At 46.4% G+C, this 18,680-nt stretch overlaps 1 protein-coding gene and 1 long non-coding RNA gene across 2 annotated transcripts in view; one reads left to right on the top strand and one right to left on the bottom strand.

Moving 5' to 3' along the window:
- LOC140219923 (uncharacterized) overlaps window positions 1-18,680 on the bottom strand; it is a 264,088-nt gene that overhangs the window by 26,339 nt on the left and 219,069 nt on the right. The window lies entirely within an intron of this gene.
- On the top strand, window positions 15,296-15,825 carry SmF (small ribonucleoprotein particle protein SmF). Its single transcript, XM_072284189.1, has one exon. It carries the CDS (start codon window positions 15,422-15,424, stop codon window positions 15,683-15,685), a length of 264 nt encoding a protein of 87 aa, XP_072140290.1. The 5' UTR covers window positions 15,296-15,421; the 3' UTR covers window positions 15,686-15,825.

The following is an 18,680-nucleotide window of genomic DNA, read 5'->3' as shown; positions in this document are numbered from 1 at the left end:
AAGAAAGAAATGATCCCGCGAGCCGAGTCGAGGACGGCGACGCGGATGGATGGATCGAAGTCACGCACAAAAGAAAGGGCCGCGCGAATGCTACCCAAGAGGCAGACAAGCAAGGCACCCGCTGGAGAAGCCCGACGCGCAAAGGCGGGAAGAGCATAGTGAACAAGATTATACGAGCAAGCAAGATGCCCAGGCTACCTAGAGACGACATCAAGATAATCGTAAGACCGAGAGACGGGCTGAACATCAGAAACACGTGCAGCGCCAGCCTAGACGAGGCGATACGCAATGAAGCAGGAGTGAGCAGCGACGAAATCATCACGATCTGCCCCAACCACACGCAAAACATCTTGGTGGTAAGCACACCTGACGAGACGACGGCGACTAAAGTCGTCAAAATCAAGGAACTAACAATCAACGGGAGGAAACACACGACCAACGCGTACGTCTCGGCACCAGAAGAGATGGCCAAGGGGATAATCCGCAACATTCCCCTCAATTACACACAAGACCAGCTCCTGCACGCACTGGTGAACGTGAGGAACCCTTCCCTGGCGTACGCCAAGATACTGGGCAGCACGACCACCGTATACTACTGTACGAGGGCAACAGGGTCCCCGCGTGGGCGCACTTCAACAGCATCATGATGAGAGTATCCCTCTATCGGAAACAAATAGACTTTTGCAAAGAGTGCGGCAGGCTCGGGCACAGACCCGATGTGTGCCCCAGACCGGACGACAAGCTGTGCCCGGCGTGCGGTAGCAAAAACCCGGACAAAGACCACGAATGCACACCTAAATGCAAGCTCTGCGGAGCTCACCCCACGGCGGACCGGACTTGCAGGGCTAAATACAAGACGCCGTACATGGTAAAGCTAAGAAGATGGACAGCGAGAAGAAACGAGGAAGAACTCTTGCGAGTAGCCGGCTCACAAGACCCTGACGGCGGGGAAAGCAACCACACACAACCATCTCCCGCACCCAGATCCAAGTCCAGGTCCAGATCCAGATCCATGTCCAGGCCGGGTGCGCGGGGACGACCGATCTCGAGGTCCAGGGACAGATCCAGATCCAGGTCTAGGCCGGGAGCGCGGGGACGACCGACCTCGAGGTCCAGGTCCAGGAACAGGGACAGGACCGGGAGTGGGTCCATATCCACCTCGAGGGGGACGAAGCCCGACACGAAGGGGAAGAAGCAAGAACAGACGACACCAGCAAAGGTGAGCTGGTCAGACGTAGTGGCCAATCGCGAATCGGGAAGGTCCGGCAATACCAGTAACGATAGGGGCAGGTACGATCACATAGAGGAACGCGTGAAGGAATATCGAACGGAAAACCAGCTACTCAGACAGGAGCTAGAAAAGGCAAAAAAACAAAACAGCGAATCAGCCAAAAAAATTGACGAACTACAGAAAACACTTAATGAAATACTTACCAAAATGCAGACACAATCGTCGCCCCCGTCAGCCGCCTTCGCCTCCGTCTCCACCCCATCCACCGAAGCCATGGAGGAGGAAGTGGATATGTTAGCAGATGTAGCACACCCACTGGGCGCCAAGCGTAAAATCCCGGAGACCAAGACCAACGAACAGGTCGCTTCGGTACAGGAGGTCAAGAGACCCCGACCTAGCACAAAAACAAACTGACGTCCTTGAGGACATGCTCAACAAACTCTCTGACAAAATGGAGAAAATGTTCGAGATGCTGGCGGCGCGCATTAGTGACAGCGAGGCAGAGAGGAAGGCGCAGGCCCTAAAGTACGACAGGCGGCTCGCAGAGCTGGAGAAGAAGCTCTCGTAAAGATGGCGGGCACCAAAAAGGGAAGACTCGTCATCTGGCAGTGGAACTGCCGCAGCTTCTCAAACAAAAAAGCAACAATGACACAACACATTAAATTGACCGCAAAAAGACAAAAGCCCGACGTAATCATTCTCCAGGAAACATTCAACCACGCCAAAATTGCCGGGTACGCCACCCACAAACAACGCACAAAAGGAACGGGGAGGGACATAGTCGTGACCACATTAGTCAAAAAAGGACTGGTCGCGATCCCGAGAATTATGAAAAACATTACGGACATTAGCCACATCCTCATAGAAGTCGTGCCACGCAGCAAGAAGACGAGCAGCACTTTCGTCCTGAACGTCTACAGCAGCCCGTCCAAAAAGGGCCTAACACACAATTTCGAAGATTTAATAAACGAAACGTTGACCATCGCCGGCGACAACAGGCTCGTCATCGGAGGGGACTTCAACGCTCCACACACGCAGTGGGAATATGGACACTCGTCCAAGAAGGGAAAAAATCTGGCCGACCTCATAGAAAAGGCCGGCCTAACCCTTCTCAACGAGCCGGCCTCACACACCAGAGTGGGTGCGGGCCCCCATAGGGACACCACACCAGACCTAACGCTATGCAGGAGAGCCGGGAGAATCACCTGGGAGACCACCTTCGAGGACCTGGGGAGCGATCACAGGATACTCAGCATAGCCCTAGGAGAGGCCCGCGTCACGAAGGGAATAAAACATAAGTTCCGGCTAGTAGACTGGGACAAATTCCGCAAAATCAGAGACGAAAAAGAACAGGGACCCATAAGAAACATAGAGGAATGGACCGGAGAGCTGCTACGAGACGTAGAAAAGGCCACGACCGAGATGGAGTGGGACGACTGGGAGGCTCGACGCGAACATGAAGACGACGACAACGGTGGTGGTCACTCTCCGCGGATGGACAGCAGGCTCGCGCACCTCGTACAAGCCAAAAAATCCATCCAGAAACGGCTGCAAGGGCAAAAACACAATAGAAATCTAAGGCGCAAAATCGCGGAACTAAACAAGACCATCGAAGCACACTGAGCCCAGTTATGCAATCAGGATTGGGACGAGGTATGCGACGCCATGGACGGCAACATCAACACGGGCAAGACGTGGAAGATCCTCAAGCACCTGCTCGACCCGTCGGGAACGAAGACAGCGGCGAAAGCGGAAATGACTAAGCTCAGACACAAGTACAAAGGAAACATCCGTGAAATGGGTGATGAAATCGTCAAGCTCTACCTTGAGAGACCTCCAGCCGTTGAACACCGGAACTACTCGGGCTCTCCCAACGAAGACCTCGACAGAGATTTCTCCCAGCAAGAAATCAAGGCGGTCCTGCAGACCATCAAGACCAAGTCGGCTCCGGGCCCCGACAAAGTGACCAACAAGATGCTCCGGAATCTGGACGACCAGGCAACGAGCCGCTTGACAGACTACATCAACGAGTGCTGGCGGAACGGCGGGATACCCGACGAATGGAAGAGGTCCGACGTGATCCTCATACCGAAGCCGGGTAAACCCTTAGAAATACAGAACATGCGGCCGATCTCTCTCACTTCCTGCGTTGGTAAAGTGATGGAGCACGCTTGTCTGAGTAGAGTTAACGGCTACCTGGAGTCAAACGACCTGTACCACAGCAACACGATTCGCTTCAGAAGAGGGCTCTCTACACAAGACGCCATGATACAACTAAAGGAGCAAGTCATAGATACCACGGGGCGGGGCTTGAGGACAATACTTGGACTTGATCTAAAGAAGGCCTTCGACAGGGTCAAGCACACGGCCATACTCGACAGAATCGTGCAACTCGGCCTGGGCGAACGAACGTATAATTTTATCCGAAATTTCCTTACGGGAAGAACAGCCAGAATCAGACTGGACGAGGAGGAGAGTATCCAGGTGGACATGGGCAGCGCTGGCACGCCGCAAGGGTCCGTCGTGTCACCGATGCTCTTCAACCTCGTCATGATCGGACTATAGGAAAAACTGGACCGAATAGAAGGCAATAATCACACCGTTTATGCAGACGACATTACGATTTGGACCACGAAAGACGCAAGCGAGGGCGATATGGAGAACAGGCTTCAAGGGGCGGTGGAGGCAATCGAAAATCATCTAGAGGGCACCGGACTTGAATGCTCGCCGGAAAAATCGGAATTGTTGCTCTACCGCCCAGGAGGTTCGGCAAACCGTCCAGAGACGTAGCGGAACTACACAAAAGGGGAATCAGATTAACCACGAGGAAAGGCACGGAGATACCCATGGTCCAAAAGATTAGAGTCCTGGGTCTCTGGATCGAAGCCAGGGGAACAAACACGGAAACTATAACACGCCTGGAAAAGAAAGTCACGGCGGCCATTCGGCTAATACAGAGAGTCTCCAACAACAGGAGGGGCATTAAAGAAAGAAACGTCGTACGGCTCGTTCAGGCCTTCGCGATCAGCCACGTCGCGTACGTGGCGGCATTCGTCCACTGGAACAAGGCCGAGAAAGACAGGATCGACGCACTCATTAGAAAAGCGTACAGAACAGTACTGGGTCTCCCCCAATACACAAGAAACGAAAGGTTACTACAACTCGGGGTGCATAACACGCTGGAGGAGATCGCAGAAGCACAGAGGATAGCGCAACTCGAAAGACTCTCCGGAACCAAGGCGGGCAGAGAAATCATGGAAAAGATCGGCATAAACTACCACGGAATGAACGGCCCCAAGATGCAGATTCACCCAGACGTCCGAGCCGCAATTAACACGGAAAATATCCCGAAGAACATGCACCCCGTGCACAATGTCGAGAGAAGGAAATGCCGCACGAAAACGATTCTCAAAAACCACGGCGCGCGGGAGGGGGTGCTCTTCGTAGACGCCGCGCGGTACCCCCGAAACAGGGACGACAATGGTGGTGTCGGCGCTGACAAAGGTAACTCCCTCTTCGCAATGGCGGTCGTATGCACGAAAGGAAAGACCGTGACTGCGGGCTCCGTAAGGACTAGATCGGCGGAGGCAGCGGAAGAAACGGCAATCGCATTGGCTATAATCAGCGGTCGGCAACAATACAGAACAATAATCAGCGACTCCAAGACGGCTATTAGGAATTTCACAAAGGGCTGGGTCTCCACCGAGGCGGCCAAAATCCTGAACCACAGAGCAGAAGACTTTAGGAACGGCACAATTACACCCAAATACCTCAAATGGATCCCGGCACATATGGGAGAAGTTACCATGAGTGCCCCTCCCAACCTCAACGAGAAGGCCCACCGAGTCGCGCGAAAACTAACCCACCGCGGCACGGCCAGTGACGGCCCAACACCCCGCAACCCCCGGGGAAGGGGGAAGGACTGCGGCGGAGGCGATGGAGAAGACGGAGGAGGCGACGACGACGAAGAAGCGATAAAAGACGACAGGGACAGACTGGTCACGTACCACGACATACTGACACACTACACGAAACAAAGAGAAGCATACCCACAACCCCACAAACAACTCGACAGGTCTCAAGAAACAGATTGGAGAAGATTGCAAACCAGAACGTTCCGAAACCCAGTACACTTAAACAGAATAAATTCAACACAATATCCAGACGCAAGCTGCAAGCTCTGCAAACACGAACACGCAGACATGGCACACATCTTGTGGAAGTGCACACAGATCAGTTCAGTATACGTAGAGGACAACATAGAACCGGACCTTCTCGAGGAGCGATGGCTAAGCGCTCTGACTAGCTCAGAACTACACGACCAATTATGGGCTATCCAGCGGGCCCGGGCAGCGGTGGAAAGGCTATGCCTCACCGCACACAATGCCCGGGTGGCCTGAGCCCGGGCTGGCAACCTCGCAGGTCCTTTTTCCATTAAAGTTTTTTCCGTCCGTCCGTATAAACTGCACAGTTAAGCCTGTTTCACATGATGCGATTTTCGTCGCACCGGAAGTGCGATTTCCGTCGTTTGCGATGAAAATCGCAGTCGTAGTGCCGACCCCCCCGATTTTCGGCTGCGACCAACCGGTTGGTCGCACAGTCGCACCCACGACAGCGACCTGTGCATCCTGTGGTCGCCTACGGCAGCGCGCGGCCAAAGAAATACCACGTGATCATTGAGTAGGGGCCAAGCGTGCCGGTAGAGGCCCTCAGTGCTCACCCTCACAGCAACGCCCGAAACGCTCCGGCCCTGCCTTCAGGAGTACGGCGATGACGGTAAAAATTCGCAGAGGAGCTGCAGTAAACTCGGCATTTCACATTATTAACAGGGTGCGGCTAGAAAAATGCGCGTCGATACATGCGATACATGCCCCAGATATTTGGTATCTTCGCTGTGCAGTGCAATCAAATTTGAAACTACTTTGAAGGCGCGACCGCGCGGCTGCTAGGATTGAAATAGTGTAATCCCTTAGAGCTTTTTTTTTTCCCTCATTGTCTGCTAAAATGTTGGTTAGTGCTGTGGTGCCAGTATGGTCTGGTGTGCACTTACAGTAGGTCAGTACAACACAGTAGGTCGTGATCGAGGCCACGACCTTTCCGCGCTAGCCGAGGTCTGAGCCGGACGCAATGAAAGCACTACGTACCGCTTTGCAGGGCCCACGCGTTCCTTTGCTGCATTCGGCACGTTCACTGAAGTGACGTGCCGTTGAGAGCGCGGCAGAACGTGAGTAGTTTTAATTGCAGTGCATGCCACAATCGTAAAAAATGTGCTGTTGTTGACGTATTTATTTACGCCGCTTTACCAAATGATAACGAAAGTATAGCTTGAAAAATTCCAAGGGCGCTTTATTGTACCATCACACAGATAGTCACTACACTTTAAGCACTATTCTGGAGTTGGGCTTTTGCAACGAAAAGCTTCACTACAACACCGCGCTTCGCGCGAGCCGGCGTATGTCGGAATTGGCTCCGTAAGCGTCTTCGGAGTCGGCGCAGGTGGCCACTGCTGCGCGCTATGCGTCGTCGTTTGACGTTCGCCGCAAGCGCGTGTTTATCGCGGAGGCCGACTATATAACCGCTTGCCAGAGAACAGGCGTGCGCATTCAACATGGAAGGAGAAGAGAGTGATACTACCGATACAGAGAGCTGTGTTTTATGGCTGTACAGAAATCGCAAGGCAATGTGCCCAACAATGATGAATAAAGAAGATTAATAATCCTGCATAACTATGGTACATATAATTGATAAGCAATTTGCATAACTACACAAGGCACACGTATAGCATAACCATAAGCTTACCAAAGCATATCCATAAGTGAAACCGTAATAGGCTAAATCATAAAGCATAACTGTAAGCTAAACCATAAGCATCACCGAACCTTTTCGCTTCGAGATATCTAGGCTTAACCTTAGCTAAGCCCCAGCCAATCTTTTTTTTTTTTGTTGTTGTTGTTGTTCAGGTTTCAACCATTGGTTCCTAATATCGGTCACGGGGAACTCATGAAATGAAATTCCTCTTGATGCTCGGCCGCTTGACTCACAACGGCATGCAGAAGTAAACCATCGTGCATGAAGCCGCAAACGCGAAAGACGGCGCCCACGGGGCTGAGAATCACAGTGTCACTGAAATAGAATCTAGTAATCAAGATCTAGCGACACCAACAGATCACCAAGCACTCAGCTAATCGATTGTTTCGTGCGCGTGCGTTTGCGTCCTTCCGTGCTCTCGCTAAAAATGCTTGCTGCCCGTGCGTGCGGCCGGCCACGGGGTTTGGGGAGGTGGGGGTGAGCACTAGCGCCACTGTTCGCGGCGGCGGTTTGGAAAACTAAAAAAACCACACAAGCAAAAGCAAATCAGCGGCGCTGGCGCAGCGCCGCACGCGCAGGTCGCCCCTTATACGGTGGGTCGTGGTCGCACCGTCGCACCGATCGCTGCGATTTTCCGTCGAAATTGCGCGGAGAGCTGTCAACGGAGCTATTTCGCCGGTTTGTTTTGGAAAATGGCTTCTGGCACGACAAGTGCAATGCGCGGAGACGTGGATTGTCGAATTCGGTACGTACGCGAAGGGAGACTAAAAAACTTGTACCGCATATTCGATTCTCCCATTTATGTACATTTGTCGACACGGTACGCAGCAAATAAAGTGCATTTTCACGTTTGCTTCGTACGCCTTTGTGAGTTGTCAGTGCTAGGACGTGTTCGATCCCCAGCAGACGACGAGGTCGTCACAATTTTCTTTTGTTGAGTAGCATGCAAAAATCGCGCTTACGGAGCAGCTTGAATTATTTCAACCTCGGCAAGGGCAAATGACAAGACAGCAAAGTACCCGAAGTTTCAACGTTGCGCTGAACGCGGCACCGTTCAGTTGCATTTTCTTGTCGGTTTTCAAGCATGAATTTCCCGATGCATCTTGAAAGCTTATCTTGCCTCTTATTAAATTTGACAGAGCAAAAGTGTAAGCTGTCGTAATGAATTTGCTACGATAGCATTAAATCCGTGGCTTGAATAAAATATTACATGCGCGTTAAGTTGCACCTCTTCACTGGAGAATTTTTTTTCCTTGCACAGAAACCAATAAACATTGACTATGTTGCGGACTTTGTATCCTTACTGCATCTGTATGAACACTTGCTCTGCAAGTAATTAACTGTACAGCTAGTAGATTAAGTAAATTGCTTGCTATAGTGGCACAGTGACAACGTACCCTCCTGCACAATCATGTAGAACTCGTGCAACTATGCGAAAACCAGGCAAACGGCCTGTTCTTGTGGGGATAAAACAGTATAAAACGACACGCCGAAGAAAAGTAAATCAAAACTGTGCAGTGAAGTCAGCCAGTAGAAGCAGTTCTTGCACGTTCACAGCTGATCAAGTGTGCAGAAACATTCATGCCTTACATGTTTCTAGTAAGTTTCTAATAAGTTTGTGATCACATATATTGGTGTGTAAACCCATGTAACGATATCCGCTGCGATTACTATCTTTATAAGTAATGAACTACCATGCTACTTGCAAGAACATATATCACCCGAGGATTTTAGAACAAATTTCTGCATTTCAACTATACACAACATGTGGTTTATTCAATAAAAGACCACAAACTGGGCTTGTTTGCAGTGACAAACTTATTCCAAACTTTACTTACATACAGGCAAGAAAAAGAATTATAGACAGACATATCGTTCTTCAATTTGTTCACCTGCCACTGTGGCTATAGCATTCTGCTGCTAACACAAGGCAAGGGGTTGATTTGCCAGCCATGGAAGTCGTATTTTGGTGGGAGTCATAGGTGAAAAAAAAAAAGCTCTTGCACTTAGATTTAGTTCATCACCTTTCACTGAACCCTTACACTTCAAAATACTATTGCATAGGGGGGCATGCTTATGCACCAATAGAAGGCAAAGGGCAGAATTGTAAAACAACCATCTTTCGTGATAATTCGAGTGTGTAAATATTCATTGGATCAATATGTATTGTTCAACAGAACTGCACAAATAAGCATGATCAGGTATAGCAAGTAGGAAGCTGGTTCTACAGATGTATAAATGTCAAGGCATGAATGCTCATGCTACGTCGCACACATAGCACAACGAAAACCTTTTTCAAGAGTTGTCCCTTCTGGCAGATATGAGTGGGCCATAAGCAGCACAAACTTTATTGCAGGACATTGTGTAATACCGCTTATGAAGGAATGAAGAGAGTGAAGAGGCTTTTAACAGCAGTACCTCATGCTACTCTAATAAGAAGAACGATGAGCAAAAACATTTCTGGTAGAGCACTTAAACAGTAAATTTCTGAAAGACAGAAAATTCCAGGTGAGAGTTGGAGGTACATTTGGCCCACACACACCAACAACGCGGGCATACTACAAGAAACACTACAGCCTATGGTGTATTACAGTTGTGGGAAAGCTATCTTATACAGAAATCAAGAATGATGCAACAAGCCCTCAACAACACTGCAGACTTTCTTGGCCAGTCTGGCCTCTCGCTTTCTGATAAGTCAGCTCATATCGACGGCGGAAAAAAAAAGACTAGAATCAAGAACTGCCCCAGATTACACATTGTGATCCACATAGCTGGACAAATATGCCTGCAAGTCAACATCTACAAATCCTCAGCTAGTGTAAGCCCATGACGGCAGAGCCAGCACGTGGGTGAAACAATTATGCAATGCCTGGACGCAACTTCCACACCTGGTGAAAAGAATAATCTCGAAATAATGGGGGTGTACGAGTGGATACTATGGAAAATCACAGATGCTGTGCTTGTGTCCAAGGTATAGTACGGTATGAATTACCAGCAGCACACAAAAAAGACAACTGATCGAATACAGGCATCAGGTAGTAATAATAGGTCTTTCCAACTTTACCATGCTTGAAGACCTCTATGAGAAAGAGCTAACGAACAAGCACCTAGACAGAGTAGAGTTGCAGCCTGCAGCAAAATTCTTTGTCTCAAGAGCTCAGAACCTCGTCCCAACATACTATGCCAACTAGCATATGAGATGCAAAGATGACTACCGCTCCCTTCAGAAACACAACCTCGGGAGTACCTGAACTTGAAACACAACAGGCCCATATCGTGAAATATGGGGGCAAAAATTAGGCCAGGAGACTATATGCAACTGCCAAACACACAGAGGAGGTTGCTAATCATGAAGATGCAAGCAAACATAAGGCACATATAGTACACTGATCTGGCAATAGCAGTGTAACAGTAGTATGACACTACATAAAACTAAACCCCATATAAGTGAGTACCACTCCAGGTCATCCTACACCTGTAAAAACTGAAATGAAAGCATTCAAAGCAGCACTTGTAGTGCAGATTACACCCTGTACAACACCCTGCATGGATTCACCAGAAACTGTCTGGGCCAGCACATCATACAAGATTGTCAGGAAAATCAGGAGATTGACACGCGACTTGCAAGCACATGGCCAGAAATTAAATTACAGGATACATAGCCATGCAGATATTCCAGGACACAAGCGGGCTTATAAGCCCGACATAATAACTGAAAACTAGATGAGTTTGTGTGTATTCATTATTAACTAAAGCGCAACAGATTTCCCCAGAAAAAGAAATACATCTTTGAAGGATAGATAAAAATTGGTGCTTGATGCAGCCAAACATAAATAAAAATGCTACAGAAAGAAAATAGAGAAAAATTCCAAGTGCAGGAAAAAATCATTACAATTGCCAATCCTGCATGCCAGCACCTTTCAAGAAACACTGTTGTTATTCCAATAGACAGACTGACAGCTTGCTGATGCAAGCACATTCTTCCAGTTCCATGCCATTGGGAAAAAAATGAGTTTCCTGGAAGGTAGCCACTTGCACACTTGGTGATCACAATGTTCTTTTTCCCTGGACTTGTATATCTATATGTATTTTCTCCCTTTCCTGCTTTTATGTTTGGTTTCATCAAGCACTAGTCTTTATCAGGTTTTATTGCTGTACTACTTTGTGGTAACCTTTATAGATCACTGCATTTTCACAATAAACCTTTTAATTAGAAGTTAACGTACCCTGTTCTTACTGCTTCACACTGTACAGTCTTGCTACATTGGCCAAATAAAAGATTTTATAAGGTATCATGAGGGCCATTAAAGTGACTTGTTGCAGTCTAAAAAAAATATGAATAGCCTGGCTGCAAATGGCACCAGAGAACACATAGGACGAACAAGAAAACCGAGATGATCTCACAACCAAAAGTTTAATGTACACACCGAGTAAATGCTCGCTGACAAGCAATAGACTGAACATACACGAAAAGGAGAAGCAAAAATTCATGTGCGTTTCCTGACAGGAAATGCATCCATTTCTAACGGAGGCCGTGCTGACAAGATTAACCCAGCATTTTTAGATCTACAGCTTCCGTAATTTCTCTAGGCAGCCGATCTGCACAGAATGCTAGCTTCTTCCTCTACAATGCACGCTCAGATGTGGAGAGTGCATTGTAGAGGAAGAAGCTAGCATTCTGTGGAGATCGGCTGCCCAGAGAAATCATGGAAGCTGTAGATGCAAAGACACTGGGAGAATCTTGTGTCAGCATGGCCGCTGTTACACTTTCAGAGATGGATGCGTTTCCTGTTGGGATCAGTATGGACACACATCAGATCTTGCTTCTCCTTTTGGTGTAAATTCGATTTATTGCTTGTCAACCAGCATTTACTCGGCATGTTCAATAAACTTTCATTTGTTTATACACCTCATGATTGTCTTGGTCTCTAGCAGAAAGGTGTTCATTCTTTTTACAGTGAAGCTGTATATGCCTAGGCGAAACACTCGTGGTCCGATCCCAAAAACCCTACTGTAGGGGTATGAGCCATTGTTTAAGGGGGTGTAAGCCATTGCATTCGCCTTGCATGATGGACAGAGAAATTTCATGTTGGGTAGACATAGAAATGCTTATGCATTTCAAACATACATTTATCTGCGTATTATTGCAGGGAAGGGACACAGAGGGGGATGGGGTTAAGACAAGATCATGATGTCATTATTATCTCGCAGCAAAGGTGTGGTGGGCCATTGGCTAGACCGATAGTGACGTTGTTTCTCTCTAGCAGCAGAGCGCGCATGCAGCAGTCTCTCTCCGACTTCCCAATAGGTTCGAAAATGTGTCCCTGTATTTAATTAAATGAAATGTGCAGCCCCGGTGTGTCACTTGGTAACTACAGTGCATAACTGAGTCATAAACATTATGATTAACGCATTACAAAACGCAAGTGCGTAACATAATTCAGAAAGACTTTGATGGGCCCGCTGGATTAACACAATGAACCACTCATTGCACTTTCCATGATGGTGATCTTGCAAAGTGCAATGTGTGGCATTCCAAATAAACAATGTGATAAACCCAAGCCAAACATGTGCATAACCTCATTAAGAAACACAGACATAACCAATAATATAGAAAGACCTTAATCAACCATTGGAATTAACCCAGTGATAAACACCGGGGCCGCACATTTCAGCTTCGCTGGTTCACCGTCTGTACAGGGTGCATGGGCAGTAACTTTTTCTGTTATTGATTGTTAAGTATTGTATAATGTTGCGCCAGTAAAACACGTTGGGCTAGTTGGTGCAATGTATTGGTACTGCTCTTATTGCTGTTTTTTGTCTTAATGTTGTGCCCTTCTTCCTTTTGTAACAACTTTTTTATTCCCCCTTGTATAATACTCCAACCTTGCAGCCTGCGAGGTATATAAATAAATAAGTACATAAGCACGTCATTCATTCATCTGCATACACCTCACACCATTCCTTGCTCAACAAACGTCACTGTGTTGATGTCTCGCAGCGTGCATGTACATTAACTGCCGTTTGCATTTCGGTATGGTTTGTGAACAGTGTAATGCATAAAGATTACATGACATTAAGGTTGTGACCTATGCGGTGCATAAGCAAAGCTTGCAAAAGATGACATGTTGGATGTTGAAAATAAGACAAATTGTATATATTGCAGTTACTTTAACAGCATTTAATTGACCACTTGACAAAAACTTCACTTCGCATAGATTCCAACACGTACACTGCATCTGCAGTTTTTTTTTTGCTTATTAATGCGGTCGTTACTGCATGGCCACATTGCAAATTTGAAAACAAAGTTAAATAAATTTGTTTGTTGCAATATAACAATATGTGTAGATCACTGCGATTGTAACACCAGAACTTGATACAAACATGCACACTATAGGATGCCGACAAATGCTCAGGACAAACTCTAGAATGTTTGCATCCTGATACTTATGAAAGTGAACGGTTTCATTCCATGGCTGTCAATGAGAGGGAGAGAGAAAACTTAAATGTGTTCGTGGAACAAAAACGCATTGATAAGCTTAGAGATATAGTAATTGCTTAACACTCTCGAAATGAATAATTATAGCTTGCTATCCACACTGAATCAGCCTTTCGACAGCAAGAAAAGGATTCAGTTTTTCCAGCTCTGAACATTGAATTGCAGGAAGTGCAAGCAGGCATAAAATTCTGCCACTATAATCTGTTTAGGAATATTAAATTGGAATAAACATTGAGACTTGCATTTGTACTTTCTCTGGCTGAGCAACCTAGTTTGAAATGACTCCCATAAGCATGTCGTAACAATGTTGATCTAATACATGTTAAATGCATGACTAGCTTAAGAAATCTGGATGATTGCTATAAATTACAGCGAAGGAACTATAATGTTTTATAACATTAATAATATAATAATAATATTTATTTCCACAAGATAGGCTAACCGTGAGCGGCGTGCGAGGCTGAGCAGAAAGCCGAAAAATTCTACGGCAAGTGCGCCTACCGTCGGCCTAGGATCCTGCATTATGAATAGCGCGTATTGATATGGTCTTCTTGTTAGAAGTTCCGAGTATACTACCAGCGCGAGACACAAAGTGGACGAGAAGCGTGTCTTTTATAATGCTGTGTTACAACGTACAGGTTTCTACAAAAGTGACGGTAACTGCTCGAAACATTTGATGCGTCGGCTTTTGCGCCTTTAGAAATGTTTAGAGAGGGCTCCCATATATATATTCGCAGCGCAAGCACGGCGATGGATGAACCAGGCTAGCGCTAAGGTTGAGTTTCACAACACAATTTTCATTCCACGTCCAGTAATCACACAGATCATTTGAGGCTTCGTTCAGGGGCACACGCGGGCTTTCGGGTTGGTGCTTCTTGTTGCTTTTGGCGCAAGAATATGGCTAGGAGCAGGCACCACATAAGCGCAATTACGGGCAATATACACGCATCATTTCTCCAGGAGCTGACGCCGAGCACGGGTAGCGCGAGGATCTTGTTGGGCTGACACGAGAACTTCGTGGCAGCCGAATTCCGAATACTGCATAAGCGGTGAGGGTAGCTATATGAACTTGTCGATAGGTCATCTTGTAGATTGTTGTAGCGCAGGCAGAACGAAACGGTCATAGAAGGTAGATAAGACAACACACAGCGCTGAACCACCTGCGAACAGCTGTTTACGTGCGCGATGTCGCACTGAACTACAGAAACTGCCGTCGCGCATTCCAAAACAAATCTTAACTAACGTTTTCAAATTAGTAAACGTACATATTATTTGCTTCTTATCAAGAGAAGTCAATAATATTATAATGTCAACGTTTTATTCACTACAATAAAAGAATTATGCAGCGTGTGCCACGAAACCTGGCAGTCAGCAACCCTGGGCGTCGCACCAGTCACATTGGCGTGGTCGCATTGTTGAAATCGCAATCATGTGAAATGAGCCCTCTAAAAATCGCATTGCGACGTGTGCGACAGCACCGATTTTCGTCGTTGCAGTCGCAGCATGTGAAACAGCCTTTTACACTTCTTTTGTAAATTGCGCCAATGCGCGAACACGCGTAGGTTTTCAATACCATCGCCAGATGACGACACTAACTTAACAATTTCTTGGCAACCTTATAAAGGTCACGAAAGAATCACCTTATTCGTTCACATAGCACTAATAAAATTTTAGTAAATGTGTAACCGGACGCCGGAAACACCCAACGTTAGGAAACACCTAAGCATGCTCTTGAGAAGCCAGCTCATTTATCCAATCCAATCCAGAGCCAAGCGTCATTCTGTCCGAAAAGCGTGGAACTGGCGTTATTTGTGCGTTGCCGCTACATCGGCTGCGTTGTCAAGTTTCTTGTCTATACCGAAGGCATCGACGGATCGTGTGCGATGGCATCATTGCCGCTTAACCCGAAGCCGTTCCTCAACAGCCTGACCGGCAAGCCTGTGATGGTGAAGCTGAAGTGGGGTATGGAGTACAAGGGCTACTTGGTGTCCGTGGACGGCTACATGAACCTGCAACTCGCGAACACCGAGGAGTACATCGACGGCAACTGCACCGGCAATCTGGGCGAGGTACTGCTCCGATGCAACAACGTACTCTACGTCAGGGGCGTTGAGGAAGAGGAAGAAGACGGCGAGATGAAAGACTGAGCGACGTCCACATTCCCACCGAAGCGCAGCGACGCCTTCGCGCGCCCGAAGACGCGACGACCTTCATTGTGTACAGCAGTAACCCGTACTCATTCTGTTAACCCACAATGTACCCATAAATGTTTCGTTTTCACTCCTTGCTCAGCCTAGCATCAGTCACTTATACCTCGTTATGCACTTAACGTAATGTGCTACGAGGGCTATGCCTGTTAAGTCGATGTATACCTCGCGTATTTAGTGGAATGTTTAAGTTCAAAGTGAGAGGTTTGAGCCTTTTCCGGTACGTTTTTACGCGTAGGAGAGGCTTCGTCTCTTCCCGATGTCACCGCCGCTACTTTCTGGAATCTTAAATCTGAACGGCGCGTTACAAGCAGTCTGACGCTCATGACTACTCGTTACTAAGCTAGCACTCGTCACGCAGACTAATCGCTATGACCATCACAATGTTGAGCGCTCAATGCCCAGCCGCAGTGGCTGCCTTCCGATGGGGGTAAAATGCAAAAGCGCCTGTGCGTTCCAGTACCCGTTAAAGCCCGTCTATGTGCCTTATAGTCACAATAAGCCCATATTACAGTATTGCTCGTTGCCTGTGCATTGCTTACGAGCATTATACCTCATGAGACAATGTTGGTTGTTTTAAGCCTGAGCTGTTGCCCTTCGAGGCATTTGTGTGTAACGCAACCAATAGATGGAGGCAGAGAAGGAACAAGACGCATTGTGTGTGTGTGTTTGTAGTTGGCGTCCCTTGATCTGTGAGCAACAGGCCTGTTATGGGAGCTTAGTGGCTGTAGCGTTGCGCTGCTGAGGTCGAGGTGACGGGTTCGAACCCGGCCGCGTAGGCCACATTTTGATAAAATCGAAGTTGTTCATACACTTCAATTTAGGTGCACATTAAAAAAACCCTTGATGGTCAAAATTGACCTGGGGTCCTCTACCATGGTGTGCCTCATAATAAGACTGTTGTTTTGACACGTAATACCCCTGAATTTTTTCTGTGCAACAGTTAATTGTGACAGGGTAATGCCTAAAGATAGTGTGGCATGACTTCATGTCAAGTCAACTGCAGCAAACATGAGGTGCCGTTCCCCACTATTGACCACGTGGACACATCACAAGGCAATATTTTTCCTCACATAGTGCCAACGTCATGTACATACAGACATTCTTGCTGTAGCAGGTGAACAATGTGGCCTTAATTGTGGAAGGTGCTCTGTTTCTGTCACTTTGTGTTCTGCTGTAAGATTCAACACACTCTATAAATACCATGAGCCAGCTAGCCACATTAACTGCTTAGTTGAGGTAAGTAATTCAATTATGAAGTGACTATTTAGGTGAAAGAGAAGTGAGGATAGCAATCAGGGAGAATCAAGGAACTTCAATTCCTAATGACACAATGGCAACAAAGAATGGAGCCAAGAAAAGTATATACCCAGCTGGGCTGTGACTTTGTAGCGATGCATTTTCCAAGCGATGCTTGGCCACAGGCGGAGCATCGAACGAGGCCACTCAAGAACGTGAAAAGGCACTGCTACAAAATACCTGCCCTAAAATCCTGCAACAATCCTTTTTTTTTCTTTTTGATGGAGATAGCATACATACAAAGAAGGTGGCGAGGAACATTATAGACATATTGTATTGCATAGCAAAAAAATTTCTGGAAATTATGCATACATGTATACATACATATATACATATTTAAAAAAAGAAAAAGAAGCGAATATATGCCATAACGTTCACCTTCTCTTTTTTGAATGTTATACCGTCGGGTCTGATGCGAAACACTCTTCGTCTATGTATGTATATATATATATATATATATATATATGACATGTATATGGAACAAGGATGTATATCGAACAAACAAGCTGTTCTATCAACGATATCAACGATCGATTTGCACACAAGTTAATGGAAGCTTTCTCATAACAGAAAGCATGTATTAATGACATCTGTAATGTGCAACATTGAACAAAAGTTCACAGAAGTGCTGTGATTTGGTTCTTTTTATTCATAGCAGAGATGACTGTGATGTCTATTAAGTGCAGTTCGGTCGACACACCTTCTCTGCTTTTTATGTTTACGCTGTCTCCTCTATGATTGCGAATTAGCATTTGTCTTCGTCTGCCTTCTTTTTTTCAGTCTGATGTGTGCACTTGTTAAACCTACAAATGAACCAACTAACCTGGCAACACATCCTAAAAAGTTAAAAATGGTACAAACCAAATTTGGCGAAGCTTTTTGCATTTAAAACAAAAACTTTAAATCTAGTGACTGTTGGTTTAAACTTTTTGATTTAGGTCGTCAATTTTTTATTAAACAGTGGCAAAAATGGAAAACTTTCAGAAAATGAAACTATCCAGCTTACAGCTCTGCAACTTAGCAATTAAAAACGACATCCCAATTATGTGAATCCCATCTAATACTGCATCTAAAGCGGACAAAATTGATGTGTTACACATCAATCTCAAAAACTTAGTAATATGGAAATACAGCTTTTGCAGAACCCTTGTACACAATGTAACTAATTCACGTAAGATATAAAACGACATACCAAATTTGCCCGCTTCCAATGACCTAGCGGATGCCATTCACAGAGCTGCGATATCTGTTTTTGATACAGAGCTATGAATTTGTAAACTTAGTGCTTCTATTTTTTTTTCAAGCTTTCAAATTTCTTGAAAATCTTATGAACAAAATTCAGGCCCTAAATCGAAATTCCGCACCCAACAGTCAGTAGAATTTAACTTTCTCTCTCAAATGCAACAAATTTCATTAAAATTGGTCCAGGAGTTATCTCAGAAAAACCTTTTTGCATTTTACATGTATTTGAATAGGCCGCGTCGGTGTTGAGCCTGAGCTAAAGCTTCCTCTTTATAGAGGAAGGGGAGGAAGAGTTTCACTAGGGGTGGTAACTCATATTGTTAGGTGCTTGACCGATGCGGCACTGGAGACTGGAGACTGTTATGCCGTGTTTTTCCCTTTTTGTCAAGGTATG

Source organism: Dermacentor andersoni, chromosome 8 (genome assembly GCF_023375885.2).
Source record: "Dermacentor andersoni chromosome 8, qqDerAnde1_hic_scaffold, whole genome shotgun sequence".
NCBI classification, from domain to species: Eukaryota; Metazoa; Arthropoda; class Arachnida; order Ixodida; family Ixodidae; genus Dermacentor; species Dermacentor andersoni.
This window is presented reverse-complemented; position numbering and strand designations above follow the sequence as displayed.